The following is a 15,253-nucleotide window of genomic DNA, read 5'->3' on the forward strand; positions in this document are numbered from 1 at the left end:
AAGTCTCTAGTAAATACGAATCATTCCTTTTAAAAAGAAATTCATATAAACAACCAACATACAGCACTGCCCTTTGACATCTTGGTTAAGAATTCGAATTTTGAAGGGCTACCCATAACAAACGTAAGAAAAAAGGCTTTACTTAATTGTACATTTCGTTAGGAAATATCCCACATAGCTACATAAATTCACCAGCTTGCAATAAACAGAGCACCATACCGCTGCACTACTGGAAACGTGTATAAACCAATTCAAAGATTACTAGTGAAACAGCTCCATTGCTCCTAGCACTTTTACACTGAAGTATATCCGGAAAATTCCTCTGGAAACATACACTTCTCCTTTAGCTGCAAAGTTTCCAGAACAGTCCTGGTTACTACATATCGTGAAGAACAAACATCCACTTCTGCCGCTTCCCGTACGCTTCTCTCGGCCAATGCTACCTGGAGCCGGGTTCTTTTTTTCTGGTCTATTTTTTGTTCACTTACAAATCTGCTGTTGAATATGCAGTAAGAATTCGTAATAAGAGAAAGCTGCTTCTGTCCGATCTTCAATTAAGTGCTGAAAAAAATCTGTTTTGGCAGGATTTTCATCCCTGAAAGAACAGAAGGAGGTCTTTTAATCCTAACATTGAGCAAACTGAAATCTACTGTAAATTTACATAGGGACGTAAGTTCTACTGCATTTCTAACTCTTCTTTTGAATTTCAAACTCAGCTTAAATGCACTACAAAAGAAATAACCCAAAGTTAAAAAACAACTCTTAGGGAAGCGATCTCAATTCTGCAATATACAGTCAAGCAGCAGCGTCTTAGGGGGTTGGGCTCGATCTCTAGAGGCCCCTTAACCCCTATAATTCTGTGATCTTTTTAACAGATAACCTGAGAGAAAAGCAGGCGATATTTCAAGTGTCTCATAGCAATATCAGAACGGAAGCGTAAAAATGAATTAGTTTTTCCAAGTTGCAAGTTATGTTGATGGCAGTGAGCTCTGAAAACATTACACTAAAACTCGACACAGATTAAAACCAGAACTTACAGATTTCCATTGTGAAGGGGTTTTAGACAACAACATCATATCCTCTCGAGAGGGGACAGTATTTAATTTCTTCTGACCTAGATACTCCAACTTTTTATCAGTGTCAACAACAAGTTGCAAACGCAACCCGCCAATAATTACTCAATATCTAAATGAGATACTTACTTTATTACTTGAAGAACAGGACTTAAAGGTCTGTTGTCTCTAAGCCAGGATATGAAAGATCGTGTCCTTTCTGAAGAAAGTGCATCTATCTCGGGAAGCTGCGTCTGGTTGAAAGAAATTGAAAGAAGTTACCTTTTATTATCAAAATTATCTTCATAAACAGATCCTGAAATTCACAACCTGACCCAATGACAAAATAGCCACCATTTCTATTACAAAATTACTGCGTACTACGTAGCCATATTTTCTCTTCAGCTGAAGTACAGAATTTTGGTATTTATCTGTTATACAGGACATAACACACTTTTAACCTAAGTTGCCTTTGAAGCACCAAAGATTTTAGAAAGCGAGCTCATTGAGGAAATAATCCTTTTAATATGCTGCTTTCACATTTTCCCTGCTTTCTTCCCATCTGCCAAGTTCCTCTGAATTGCCTTTTGCACTACTGAGAGGTGAAATAAAACACAGAGAAACAAAATCTGAATCGTAAGCAAAGATGACAGCTGACTATTTGATTGGCAATGAGCTAAAACCAAACAAAATGTCAGCTTGCTTGAGTCATTCACTGAGATAAATACACTGCCTCCTGCTCTGATACAACGTAAGATGACTAATATGGTGAAAAAACTCCACACATTTAAAAACAGTTCTGCTGCTGCCTTTGTAGTAAATGAGTAAAGGATATAGTTTAAAAGCAAAGATGAACACTTGCGTGTTAGTTTTTTTCTCTCATTTTTCATTAAAATAAATGCTATCTAACCACCTGATACGTTCTTAACCATCCTCTCATTTTGTTTCCTGAAAACAACGTCAACTAATTCTACCACCAGTTATAATACAAGGAAACAATTTTAAGTTGCTAATATGAACAAAATAGAAAACCCTTAACAAGCATTCAATTTTATAGCAGTCTTAAAGCTCACCGATCTTTCTGACCTGTTCTCATAACTTCCAATTTCATTTGTTCTTTCCCTTCATGCTATTCAAGCTCTATGAGCAGCAAATTTCTTCCTACGCGCTTCCACAAAAACACATTTTGATTTAGCTTTTAGAAATCACAGATGCAACAATTCCATTCAGAACTTTACTCAAATATCTTAAAAAAAGGTCCAAGAAAAGTTATCTGCAAAATTCCACACTGTTTTTGTAAGCCCACGTGCATTAAAAAAAAAACAAATAATCCCACAGAAGTCCCAAAAGCAGTAATGTTAATGAATAATTTTTGTCATTCAGTGAACACATGTACATTCTTTCCTTAAAAGCTTTTGACAACTTCTGCATCCTAGGGAGTTGTCAAGAAGTGAGACACGAGTTATAAAAAAAAAAAAAAAATCTTATTCTCAATTGCATGATTAAAAACTGATAGTGCACAAAAACTAGATTAAATACAGATTCTAAATGTAAGCACTAAGCAGGACAGATCAGTAAATGCTTACCATTCTCTGGGGTATCGACGCATAGTTTGGATATCCGAGGACATCTTTTATGAAGTTGTTATCACAGTTCTTTCCAATCCAAATATAAAAATTCTGTAAGATATCAGAATCAGTTTAAATAAAGGTTAGTACCTACATTTTAGAGAAGGAGACAGGTAGTAACGTAATTACAATATTACCAGGAAACACTATTCATGCAAATTTATCACCTGAGAGCTTGTATCACCAGTTGCAGTCCACTTCTATATTCATTAATTCAACACTAACTTAGTAATAATTGGTACCATTTGGAGTAAGATCATTAAAAGTAAAAAAAGGAAAAAAAAAGTTAAAATGCAAATAAGGAAAGAGCAAGGATGCAGGATGTGTCTATGTTGGTACAGTGAATGCATTTTACCTCATAAAATAGAAAACCTAGATCTTACTAAAATCTGCTAAATTCTGCACACTAAATTCTGCACACGGACTTCCACTCTCAACAAGTTACACAAAGCAGCATGTATCAAAACACACTGAAACAATTACTGCTGACATAAGGAGAGAGCAACTAGTTTGACGTTCACTCTTAGCTCCCGAACCCTCAAGTGCTTTCCTTCTACAGTGCCATCAGAGCAGCGTAATATTTTATCGCATTACAGGAGTAGCACGTTTTGTACCAGTAAGCGTTTTATGGGTAATTCCTAAGATTAACTTCAACTGTATTTACAGGTTTTAATCAAGTCCTACAACTGCCCTGTTCTTGCAAACTCTTACCTCATGTGAGCCACATACCATAAAACCACTTAGAGTTGTGCATAACTGAGAAAGCGCCCCCCTCGATGGCTAAATGCTTTGTTAGACAGACTTTAGCCCCTGCAGTTTAATATCCATTAAAAGAAACTTTTGGAAATCCGTTATTGTCAGAAAAAAGAGTCGATACGAACTCTTGTAAGGTCCCAGCTATGGTTCTTGGCCAATTTATTTAGTGTGAAAAAAGGAACATTTAGCAACTTAATATACAATCTGTATTACAGATGTTCCAGAGGCCAAAATATGAAAGCCTTACGCTGGAACTATTGTTGAAAACTGACTGCTTTCAACAATTCGGAGTGCATCTTGAATATATAAAACTAGTAACTTACTGAACCACAATCCATAAGGAAAGCTCCTTCTCTTGTCAACTTCTCTGCAGATAACTTCTGAAGAGGAGGCTGAGGAACAACTCTGTCATTCACATGTATTGTACTCTGTAAAGAAAACAACAGGCAGTAACACAGTAATATTAAAAAAAATTTGTACATCATTATTTTTGTCTTAACCAGATGTGCCAAAAGAGGAAAAAGCACAGGTACTCTCCAGCAATATTTTGAGCATGCTCATGTAAAAAATGCTACATTAAATCCATATGATCACACTTGTATCAACAAATTCTAACTTGTCATTTAACCAAAGCTTGCTTTATATTATTCTTTTTTTTTTTAGATGATAAGTTCATTAAGCCAGAGCAATGCTGAAAAAAACTTAAACCAACGAGCCAAAACAACATCCAGCCATATTTCAGATTAAAATGGGATAAAGCTAAATAGCTATGAAGAAACCTGTGAAACATTTAGTGAATAAGGAGCAACACATTCTGGAGGCTAAACACATTCCCACACAGAACAAGACTACAAACAAACAAATAAATAAATAAATAAAATTTCCATATTATATTACAAAAGAAATCAGGATTTATATGCAAACATGAAAATTAAGATACTGCATTTCACTTGTAGAAGTTCCATACTATGCTTAATAGTCCAAGAATTGAGTATTAAGAGAAAAATTTGCAATTCTTTTTAAAGCTCACAATTTTCTACAGAAAGAGATTTAAGAGCAGCAATTCACATAAATATTTCAAACTGAGCCAATATTAAACAGCAGATTAACACTCCTTTACGTAATTTAACATGAGGCTTAACTAACATCAGTAGGTTAAACAGACCCTATGCTTTATTGTTCCACTGGAAGCGACTAATCTAAAATCCTTTGCAAACAAAATTGAATCTCCTAAAAAGATTGCTGCTGTTGGTTTTCTTTGTTTTGCTTTTTTACAGCACTCAGACTCTGAAATGCAGTGTTGTTAATGGCACTTGTGCGGAAACGATCTCGATAGGGCTACTTGAAGTTCACTTCTTAAATAGGGGGGAACAAAAAATAAAAATCTGAAAAGCCTGACAAGTCAATATTGCTGAAGAATACTGTGAATTTATGGAATAATTTAAAAGACAGTTTGACAAGGTAAATAGCTTACAGGTTGTGCTGAACAATATTAACTGCCAGAGCAAGTACTCAATTGCCTATATAAGTTTGTATGATACTTAAAAATGAACACTTACATGTCATGTTCTTTTTTTTTTTTGCAAAGCTAGTGTAAGGGCTGTAACTAAACATGACTGATCAGCTCACGAAAACTATTAAAAACACAACTAACTTACTTTCAGTTACAGCTGCCTTTGCTTATAAGTAAAATCTCATCTTACTTCTTACCACTAAATTCATTTCCGAGACAAACTCTGTAAAGGGCACGCAATTAAAAACTAGTTTTCTTCTTAAAATATTTAATCGGCCAGATCTTGATAGTCTAGGCTTCATCCACAGCACAGAAACGACTGAAAGCTGGTTACACCAGTCATCTTGATCTGGTTTCAGCACACAAGATCAAATATTCTGTACTCATTATATTTCATCCATTTCTCCCCATACAACTCTACAACTAAAACACACTGGATATGCATCTAAAGCATAGAATCTCTGCTTTCTTTATATGATTGAAAACCGTGGAATTATTGTAGTCACTGAAACAAGATGAAGAAAAACAAAAGTTTTCCTTAGCACGCATGTGAAAAACGCCTGGTTTACATTCCTGTTAACTGTTAAGACTCTCAGATGAATTACTGTAACACATTAAAGCTTAAAAGACGCTCCATTACAGCTTGAAAATGTTACAAGTTAGGCTTCATACGTTACCTCTTCAATCAACTTGTCTATTCTGTACAGGTTGGGATGTATCATTTTCATCATGTGAACAAGAGGCTGACTCTTTATCTGGCACATTGCATAAACACGATCATCTAAGCGCGTACTAGTGCCTGTTCTAAAAGCTTTCTGTGGAAAAAAAAAAAAGCAAAAAAACATTGTTACTCAAATAAATCCCATGTTTTATGTCACACCTAAACAGACTATTTCCTAAATTCTGGTAGTGTCAAGCACACCTGTCTCAGACATTAAAAAAAACCTATTTTTAAAATGAAATACTAGCACTACGCTAGAAAATTCCTTCAAATGCAACTTGAATAGAATATAATTACAAAATTAGTCACTTATCCCTTCTTACAAATGAAAAAGAAGGATTTTAAAAAATGCCTCTATTTCATGTAACATTTGTACACGGTTGGCATTTCTCATTTCTCATTCCTGACAAGCCTTACTGACTTACTGACACAATGACCACAGGAAGGTAAGAACCCAGTAGGGTTCGAAAATGATACTTGCAAGGATAAGATTAAATCTGATTTTATATTACTAAAAATAAAATGTTAAGGAAAAGCTCCAGGATGGAAATACACTTCCACATTTTGTAGCAGAAAGTAGGTAATCATAGGATAACTTTCATTTTACAATTCTCCTTACTATTAACATTTCAGCTCTTTTTAGGAACAACTGGTAAACTACTGCTGTGAGAAACAACACGACGGAGAAAGCGCCTGACTGAAAGGAGAACAATATTCCTATAATCAAAATGCAAATTCACTTCTCTACCGAAGCTATGCATGCCAGTCATTTTTTTTCTTCCAGTTTCAGTTTTCCTTTGTTTCAGGCTTTTTTATTATTGTTAATGGAGATAACTCTAAAACTGCACTGAACTTTTTCCACATCCCCTATGACTTCTAATCTGTCTTTTACACGGATTCTCCTGATATCAAATGGTCATTTTTTCCCCATTCTAACTGACGTAATGGTTAAAAAGACCTGATCGGTATATTAGTCACTAAAGTCATCGCTACATCAAAGAAAAAATGATTTCAGTAAGATTTACAACTGAACTTACAGAAAGCTTTGTTTGTAATAAGAAAGAACATTCAACTATCAAACAACACTCTTAAAGCTAAGACATTTATCGAACATAAAAGCCTGTGTATGGTAAGCTCTCATTATATGCAAGTAATGAGTTCTTTAAGAAAGAATGAAGATATTTCTTAAAAAAAAAAACAAAACAAACAAAAACAAAAAACAACCAGTAACTATTTTTACAATAACTTTAAAATATTCCCTTTTTCCTCAGTAACTAATTTTCCTTCTTAGTACGTGAAAGTACAAAGAATATGCACTGAAATCTATTGGTTTTCTTCTTCATAAAATAAAATGAATTACTAGTAAATGGCTTACGAGAATCCCTTTGGGCACCATTAATTAGTTGCCAAGAACCTAATAATTACTGTTACTATGTATTTTTTATATACTATATATACACACATAGTGAAAAAAAAAAAAATCAATTAAAAACTACAAATTCAAGTAAAACAAAAACCTGTTCCAGCACTAATAATTTAAATAAGCTAATTTTTGTTTCGATCCTTCAAGTTCAATTAAACATATACATATATAATTAAACTATATATACAGTTTCGGATAATTATAGCGTAAGACAGACACTGCTTGATCTAGTTGAAAAATTACTCAAACTGAACCATGAATCAAACATCAATAGCTCTAACTTACACACACCTGTTTGAGAAGAGCCAAAACATAGAGTGGAAACAACTTGAGGGCATTTGGTGCTATCAGCATAGACTGCTGCAGGTTTGAGGCAGTTGACATATATGCTGACAAAGAGTCTACCACAGCATTAACTAAGGCATCTCTTGCATCTGGAAGACTAGATGAAACTGAGCGATCCACAGCTGTTGGATAGAAGGATAAAAGAAGTTAGTAGAGTTTAATTCATTTGCTCCATTTTCCATAGAGAAAAGATCCCTTTCATGATGCTCAAAGGAAAAAAAAAAAAAAAAAAGCACCACGCTGATCTGTACTTTCTCATTCCCGTTCTTGAGGAGTTCTAATAATATGTTTAATCTGTGGTATACAGATGCATTTTCTCCCATCACTTCAATGGCACAATGGATAGGGCAACTTGAACTTCACTTTTCTCTGCTAAGAAAGGGCTACAAATCTTTTGGTTGGAGGAAGCCACCTGCTGGACTGAATGCATATTTACAAGAACATATGGAAGTACCGCTTATTTTTTTCTGATTTATTTGCCATACATTAGAATCCTACCGAGCCATACACATTCCATGGCAGAGATCATTCTGCCACTAAAATAGCAACTGGTGACCAGCAAATAGGAGATCAGCAAGGCTCCTCAACCCAGCAACGACAGGAAACTAACGCATGGAAGAGAATATAAGGAGTACTCTCATCTTACTCCTTTCTTTTTCAAGCAAAGGAAAACCAACAGGAAAAGGAATAGCCAGGCTTCATTCACGACTTTGTTTAAAGAGAACACGAGAAAAGATATTTTAATCTTTCTGACCTGTACTCACCCATGTTTGCTAAGAGGCATACAACTGCTTGTACATCAGCTCCTGCATACACATCAGTCAGTGAATTTACCACAGGCAAGCAAAGTGTGTGCACTCGAATTCGACGTTCACCTACAAAAAAAAAGTAGGAATCATCACACAGTATTCATTGGCAGCAGACGATATACAACAGGAGAGCGTATTTCCTCTCATCCGAGATACAAGCTCTTCGTAAAAAGAACACTAGTCAGGGAATTTGCTGTATCATCATCTCCTACCCTTGTCTTTAATTCAGAAATGCTCTGAAGTATTTAACTCATGTGTCAGAACAGGTTCATAACAAAGCAGTAAACTGTGTTTTGATCCTACAGACAAAGTACGTAGCTTTCCATTCCAAAATTTTGGGAAGACATCTTCCACAACAGAAAGTGGCTGCTATTCTTTATGCCCACTCAAAATACTAGAAACTGGCTCAAGTCCATCACTCTCCTAGCTCTGATTCCGCATGAAATGTCAAACACGTTACTGCTTAAAACAGTAGTATGACTTTTAAATAAAATTCTTCAGCAAGATTACTTTACTTAAAATGGAGATAAACTACCAACCTCCAGCAAAATAGTGTTTGTGAAGACTTACTGAATGTGACTAACTGCCAAGCAGGCTCCTTAATTTTGACAAGATTCCCCTAGGCTATGAAGACAAACAAAGACCTGTGCAACTAGCTATACAAACATCATAGTAAAAACAAAACAAGCGCAAACAGTGGCAAATTCATTTGAATCTCATTACCTTTGCTGGAAGTGTACAAAAGAGCAGTTTGAAAACAAGCTAAAGATGTGTCAGTCAGACTCTCCTCAATGGACATTTGTACTGCAAACCCAGCATCAGGATTGACGTTGGCGAGAGACAGTAAGTCAGTAGATCGGACAAAAAAGTTCCCATGGAAAGTGTGTATTGAGAGACCTACAAGTAGATCAAATAATTCAGACAGTACAGTTAACAGTGTGAAAAATTCTGGTAAATATTTAAAGCCCACAAGCACTCTATGTTTAAAAACACGGAAACATATACTGAAAATATTTACACCAAATATTAAGCAGAATCAATTATTACACTCATCAGACATTTCAGAGTGATCCTATAGATTTCGTGTTCAATTCTGACACTCCAAACTGACTACTGCTCTTACACTATACATTTCAACTAAATTGAAACTGAAATGGCACAATCTTAACTAAACAAAGCAAAAAAAAAAAAAAAAAAAAAAAAAAGACCCCGTTACCCAAATGGAAAATGCTAATGCAACAGCTGCTGTGGAAGTTGCCAGTATCTTATTCTTCCGTGAAAGATAAGCACATTCAAAATAACAGTTCAAATGTTTACATCAACTTTCTCACAAGTAACAGTATCTTAATATACCTTTTGTACATCTTATGCGCATAACCGCCTCAAATCCTATCTTCCTGGTAAGGTATCTTTTAAGGTCTTTCTGCAGTTTTTCAGCCTGAGCAGGATTATGGCTATGGTGGAAAGATGGGTAATAATAGATGCATCCTGCAGAGTACTTGGACATGCAAGCTGTGAAGAACAAAAAGATACGGTGAAGAAGTAAACCAAGACGTAAAAATTGCATACAATGTTCTGCAAGCCACATCTCTATTGACCTTTTTCCCCGATGTGAACTACATCTGTATGACAAGAACTGTCTGTGACTCAGTTCACTGAAGACAGTAATATTAAGTCACTTCAACATGCAGTGACCATTTACTTCAACATCCCCAACTACCTTCAGCAACTAAGACAGGAGTGCACATCCAAATACTGGTTGTCTGCACTATCAAAGCTGTGCACAGACAAATTTTGGCTTAGTACTGAAAGGTGAGAACAGCTCACAGCTCTCCCCTCTGATTAAACTTCATTCATTTCCTGCCATCAGACTGCTTTCTGTTTTTGAGTAGAAAGGTACTTCCTGGTTTAAACCTGAGATCTCAGAATAAATTATCTTTGATGACACTAATCCAATACTCCTGTTCTTTACTAATATCAACTTCAAAGTCAACGCCTCAGCAGCATTAGCTGCATTTACAAAAGTGCAAAATGAGTGACACAATTAAAGAATAAAACAAACAAACAAACACTATGGAAGGAATAAATACATGTGTTAGGTACTCCTTACCAAGGGAAGCTAGATCAGAATATTGTGAACTTAAGAGAAATAAATCCACAGCAGTCTGCTGGCCTGAGCAGTCCAATGCCAACTTTTTATAGAAATCTGTTGCTGGACCAAGATGCTGGACCACCTTTGGTGAAAAATTACACAGGAAAGAATTAGACCGCTGAATGTGCTCCCTTAAGAAATTAAGAAACAACAGACGTACTGTTCGATAGCAAAAGTTACCTGTAAGCAATTCTTTACAGGCACTTTTAAATAAAATTTTATGTTGCATGTTACTTTAGTTCACCTTTATAAGCAGTTATAATTCTTTTAGAGAAGTTTACACACTCATGCAAATAAAAGTTAATATAATTACACATAAACTAGTAGATATTGTTGTCGGCCTTATAAATACATTAAGAAATGATGTTTGAAGTGTACAGGTCAATACATTCCTGTTATGTACACTCAAAGCCCAAGCTGATGACAAATGGATTAGAAGATGCACACACTTTCTTTTCCTTGTCAAGAAAAGTTCTAGACCAAAGGCCCAAAGAACAGTTCATGCGCAGTACCACAAATGTATGCTTAAATTAGTCACCGCACATATTCGTTAACTCTGTGCATTTAAAATTTAGTGAACTGCAATAATGATCTGCAAGCTCTGCAAGTCAGAGAGACGTGCCCAGTCACTAGACTCCTGAGATGTATACCTAAGCTTTTATACCTTTGTGCTTGACCTTTGATTGGGATCTTCTCTGGAATGCAAAAGCCCTGCACCCAAGGATGGTAACTGAGTTTGAAAAACAGATATCCGACCTCCCGTTGGAGACATCAGTTTAAATGCAGCCTGAAGAGCAGAGCCCAAGGCGCTGTGCGTTTCTCTTGTATTAATGAACATATTTGGCAATGCATTCAACAGATCTTTTATTAGCTGCAAAGACAGATTAAAAGCTGTTTATGAGAATTGCAAGCTTCAGATTTTCTGCTATTTCTAACAAGTTGTTTTGCCGTAACAATCAATACCAAATAGCTTAGCTTCGAGAGGGGAAAACAAAATAGTAACGCTAAAAAAATGACGTGCCAAATGAAGTGTAATATTTTTTATAGCTAGGAAGTAACATTACATTTACACATTATGCAGACAGTCTTGAATTCAAACTTTAAAAGGAACTTTCATTTTGAATATTTAACTGCTTAACTGTGGTGAGCTAATTTTGAGTAACCATACCTCTTTGCTTTCATGGAGGTTTACTAGTAAGCCATCTGGTGTAGGTAGGAAAATATCTGTAGAAAAAAGGGAAAAAAGTTAATAAGGAAACAACAACATTAACATAGAACAAAACATTTCATTGCTCACTGCTGTAACTGCCACCAAATAAGACCTACTTTTCTGAGAGATAAGTAACCTTTACAAAGCTTGCTTTATTCAAAGCCAAGTTAATGTTTGATTTTCACTTTTTAAGCATCAAGTATTCAGTAGATAGCATATGATTATTTTTCAAAAATATATTCCCTATAAATTCAATAAAATTCACCTAACACTGGAATATTCAAGAGACTCAAATCTTTCTGTTAGAGGGACAAAATACAAAAATTTATGTCTCCGCTTTCATGTGACTTACCATCAATATCTGAAACAATGAGCATCTGAGGCTGAGATAAACCTTCTTGCAAGTTATAAAACTGAACAGTGCTGTCAAATGTTATGAATCCTATTCTTGTTCTTGAGTCTCCAGGCAGCCTAAGCATTAGTAGAAGAAAAAGACAACTATTAGGCTCTACATTTCTCACTCATAAAGAACATACATATGTAAAGCTTCTGCTAAAGTTCATCAGTTCACTTATGAAGGTGAGAAGAGAACAGAAAAGGACAGTCCCCTACGAAGAGGCTGAGGAAGCCTGGAGAAAAGAAAGCTGCGGGGTGACCTCACTGCAGCCTTTCAGTACCTAAAGGGAGCCTACAAACAGGAGGGAATCAACTCTTTGAAAGGGTTGATAACTGCAGGACAAGGGAAAACGGTTTTAAGTCGAAGGTGGGAAGATTTAGGTTGGATGTCAGAGGGAAGTTCTTTGCAGAGAGTGTTGAGGTGCTGGAACAGGCCCAGAGAGCTTGTAGATGCCCTGCCCCCAGAGGTGTGCAAGGCCAGATTGGACGGGGCCCTAGGTCTAGTATTAAACGGGGAGGTTGGCCCATACTCTTATGTACGGCATTACAAACACATGGCATTTTATGATTTTTCCTAAAAATGAGACTCTGAACAAAGACTAACATAGTATTTGTAAGTGAAGAATGTATGCGTCAGTGCTTTTATCAAAAAGGAAAATTTTAAGTTTCCTAGTAAGACGCTGTGGAAAAGAATTTCCAAAGAAAGGGTTTCCATATGATGCGTATCATTTTTTGAGATGCACGAGCATAGTGAAGTTCATCGGTCCTCCCACAAAAAGCACCAACAAAAATTCCAGATGTTGTTCTAGTGCAAAAATGAGGGACGTACAGAAGGTGCCACAGATAGATCTAAAAAACTAACTAACTGATCTAAAAAACCCAAACTGACTGTACAGTTCAACTACGCAGCTTCACACTAGCTGTTACAACATTTCATTATGCAGCACCTCAGCTGTTTCAGCATCTGAAGGCTGGCCAAAATCTGTCATTTAATTATTTTTGTAGTTCCTAATTATAAATGAGCACTTTACATCTTTGTTCATATTCTTAGAAATTACAGCTCTATATTCTTCACAGATCCACCTTTAACCAAAAAATGGGAAGACACTTCTCAGTTGGGCTATTTTATTGTACTGTTATTACCACTGTTCCTGTTTTTAAGATGTGAACGTTTCATTTCAGAATCTTGTGAACTTCTGTCCCTGAGGGACAGCACTTTCAAACATCATATGCAAGTTGTCTTCAAAACTTTAGGTTACTACAATTCATAACCAGTTATTAGCTAATTTTAAGAGATTACTTATATTCTTACTTGTCCAGGTTTTCCAGCAATGAATTGCAGACTATTGTCAAATATCCAGCATCCACTGCATTATGAGAGACATCTAGAACAAATAAATATACCGCAGGCTGAGGAGGACGAAGCTACAAAGTAAAAAAAAACAAAACAAAAAAAAAAACAAACACAAAAATCATAGTTAAAGAAATGTTAAAGAACTTCAGTCAATAGAAGGGTGACAAAGGGAATATTTAAAATAATGCAAGCTACACATCGTACCAAAGAATAAAATTAACTAACAGCCAGGTGAATAAATTCTTATATAAAAATAATTCCCAGTGGTTAACACTCCTTATTTGCAACAGTACACAACGTTATGTTTCAGAACAAAAAAGCGATTTGTTAGACTCTCCTTCCAACACTAAACTCTAGCATCAAGTTTTTCTCCCAGACACAGAATTTACTCTTCTAAACTCACTGGTCTTTCAGAATGTGGACAACACGATACATTAATCTGTGCTAAAAATAGTCTTACAACTACATAGCAAGCTCTACTTATTCATTCCCAAACATCTTGGCCACAGTGCTCCAATTCCATTTCAGAAGAGCAATTCACTTTTGCTGCAATTAACACTGTCATTATGAACAGGGCCAATTTCCAAGCTTTGTTTATCATTCTTAAGACAAGACTACTATTACAGCAATCGTAGGTTGATTACTGGTTAGAAACATAATAATAATTTGAACCCAGCTCTCTTGTTATTTCACAACCAGCTTTTCAAAACCTCTTCACTAAAAGGGAAAATCCAGAAACTGCACTGTACCACAATCAAAACAGACTGTGTAATGTTAAAGTGCACTGGATTGAATATATACATTTGCCAAAACTCAAAAAAAAAAAAAAAGAGCTTTAAGTGTTCTCTGGTCTTGGAATACCTTTATAGGAAAATTACTACATATCACCTGAGCAACATGCCATGTTCAACGTTAACTTCAAGTGCATTTATATTAACGTGCAATTTTGTGGAAGCTCACCACAACAATTTATTTATTACCATATAGTCAGAGGAAGCAATGAACTCCACTGTAGAATTTTGGACCTCTGGCCGTTTGTGCGGCTCTCCATAAGATCGCGTCAGAGGATTATACATAAATTCTTCAGGGACTAGGAAAAAAAAAAAAGTTTCCAGAATTTATATGCTTGCTAGCAAATAAGAACAATTACTGAAATGAACACAGACAGATTTCAATAATTAAGAGGAAAAATATTCGCATTAAGGATACAAGACAAAAAGCATCCCATACATCAAAGTTAAAAAACTAGAAATGAAAAAAGCTTCATTTTCAACAGTAAAATAACCCAAAAGTTAAAAGAAGGAATGCAAATTGAGTCTTTCACAACAAGCTTCAATCTCTACTGCTTATCATAATATCTGGCTTAGACTGCACACAGTATTTAGCTGTCATCATCCGTCCAGTTGCACGTTAGAATGGCAGTCGGTGGTGTGAATTGATTTTATTACACAAGTAAGCCGGGGTAATTTGATTACATCCTCAGTCTCCCACAGAATTGCAAAATGATTTTTTCTTAAGAAATGCACAATATCTGACAAAATCCAGATACTTAAAAAAACATCTTCAGATTACTATCATTTTAATCTACTTAAGAATATCCCACAGAGTGATACAATGCAAATACTAGAAATATATTATATTAATGCAAGCTTCTTCTGTTACAAAACTTACCGTCATTAACTCTATAGCATAAATTACATTTCCACCTCCTTTGATCAATGAAAGAAACAAAAGGGTTGATGTATGTCCTGCAGGACCTGCACCTCACTATTGTGCTTGATGTTATCACTGGTAATTGCTAAAACGAAAGAATAGAAAGTTGTTACAAAGGTAGCTAATACATTTCATGAAGACCATTATTGTGCAGCACAGTGTATAAAAGCTTCAAAAGACA

The 15,253-nt window shown here is 35.5% G+C and overlaps 1 protein-coding gene across 1 annotated transcript in view; it reads right to left on the minus strand.

Annotated features, from left to right (window-relative positions):
* Window positions 1–480: 480 nt before the first annotated feature.
* Window positions 481–15,253, minus strand: part of SEC24B (SEC24 homolog B, COPII coat complex component) — a gene marked incomplete at both ends in the record, with an annotated part of 40,722 nt that continues 25,949 nt past the window's right edge. The window contains 16 exons of the mRNA XM_079535103.1: window positions 481–595; window positions 1,203–1,306; window positions 2,639–2,731; window positions 3,760–3,864; window positions 5,627–5,764; window positions 7,385–7,560; window positions 8,203–8,313; window positions 8,971–9,144; window positions 9,601–9,759; window positions 10,358–10,481; window positions 11,064–11,270; window positions 11,568–11,623; window positions 11,962–12,080; window positions 13,318–13,430; window positions 14,340–14,449; window positions 15,031–15,157. Coding sequence (XP_079391229.1) covers window positions 481–595; window positions 1,203–1,306; window positions 2,639–2,731; window positions 3,760–3,864; window positions 5,627–5,764; window positions 7,385–7,560; window positions 8,203–8,313; window positions 8,971–9,144; window positions 9,601–9,759; window positions 10,358–10,481; window positions 11,064–11,270; window positions 11,568–11,623; window positions 11,962–12,080; window positions 13,318–13,430; window positions 14,340–14,449; window positions 15,031–15,157 — 2,031 coding nt within the window. The remainder of the gene's footprint in view (window positions 596–1,202; window positions 1,307–2,638; window positions 2,732–3,759; window positions 3,865–5,626; window positions 5,765–7,384; window positions 7,561–8,202; window positions 8,314–8,970; window positions 9,145–9,600; window positions 9,760–10,357; window positions 10,482–11,063; window positions 11,271–11,567; window positions 11,624–11,961; window positions 12,081–13,317; window positions 13,431–14,339; window positions 14,450–15,030; window positions 15,158–15,253) is intronic.

The sequence above is a fragment of the Tetrao urogallus genome (assembly GCF_951394365.1).
Source record: "Tetrao urogallus genome assembly, chromosome: 4".
In the NCBI taxonomy this organism is placed as follows: domain Eukaryota; kingdom Metazoa; phylum Chordata; class Aves; order Galliformes; family Phasianidae; genus Tetrao; species Tetrao urogallus.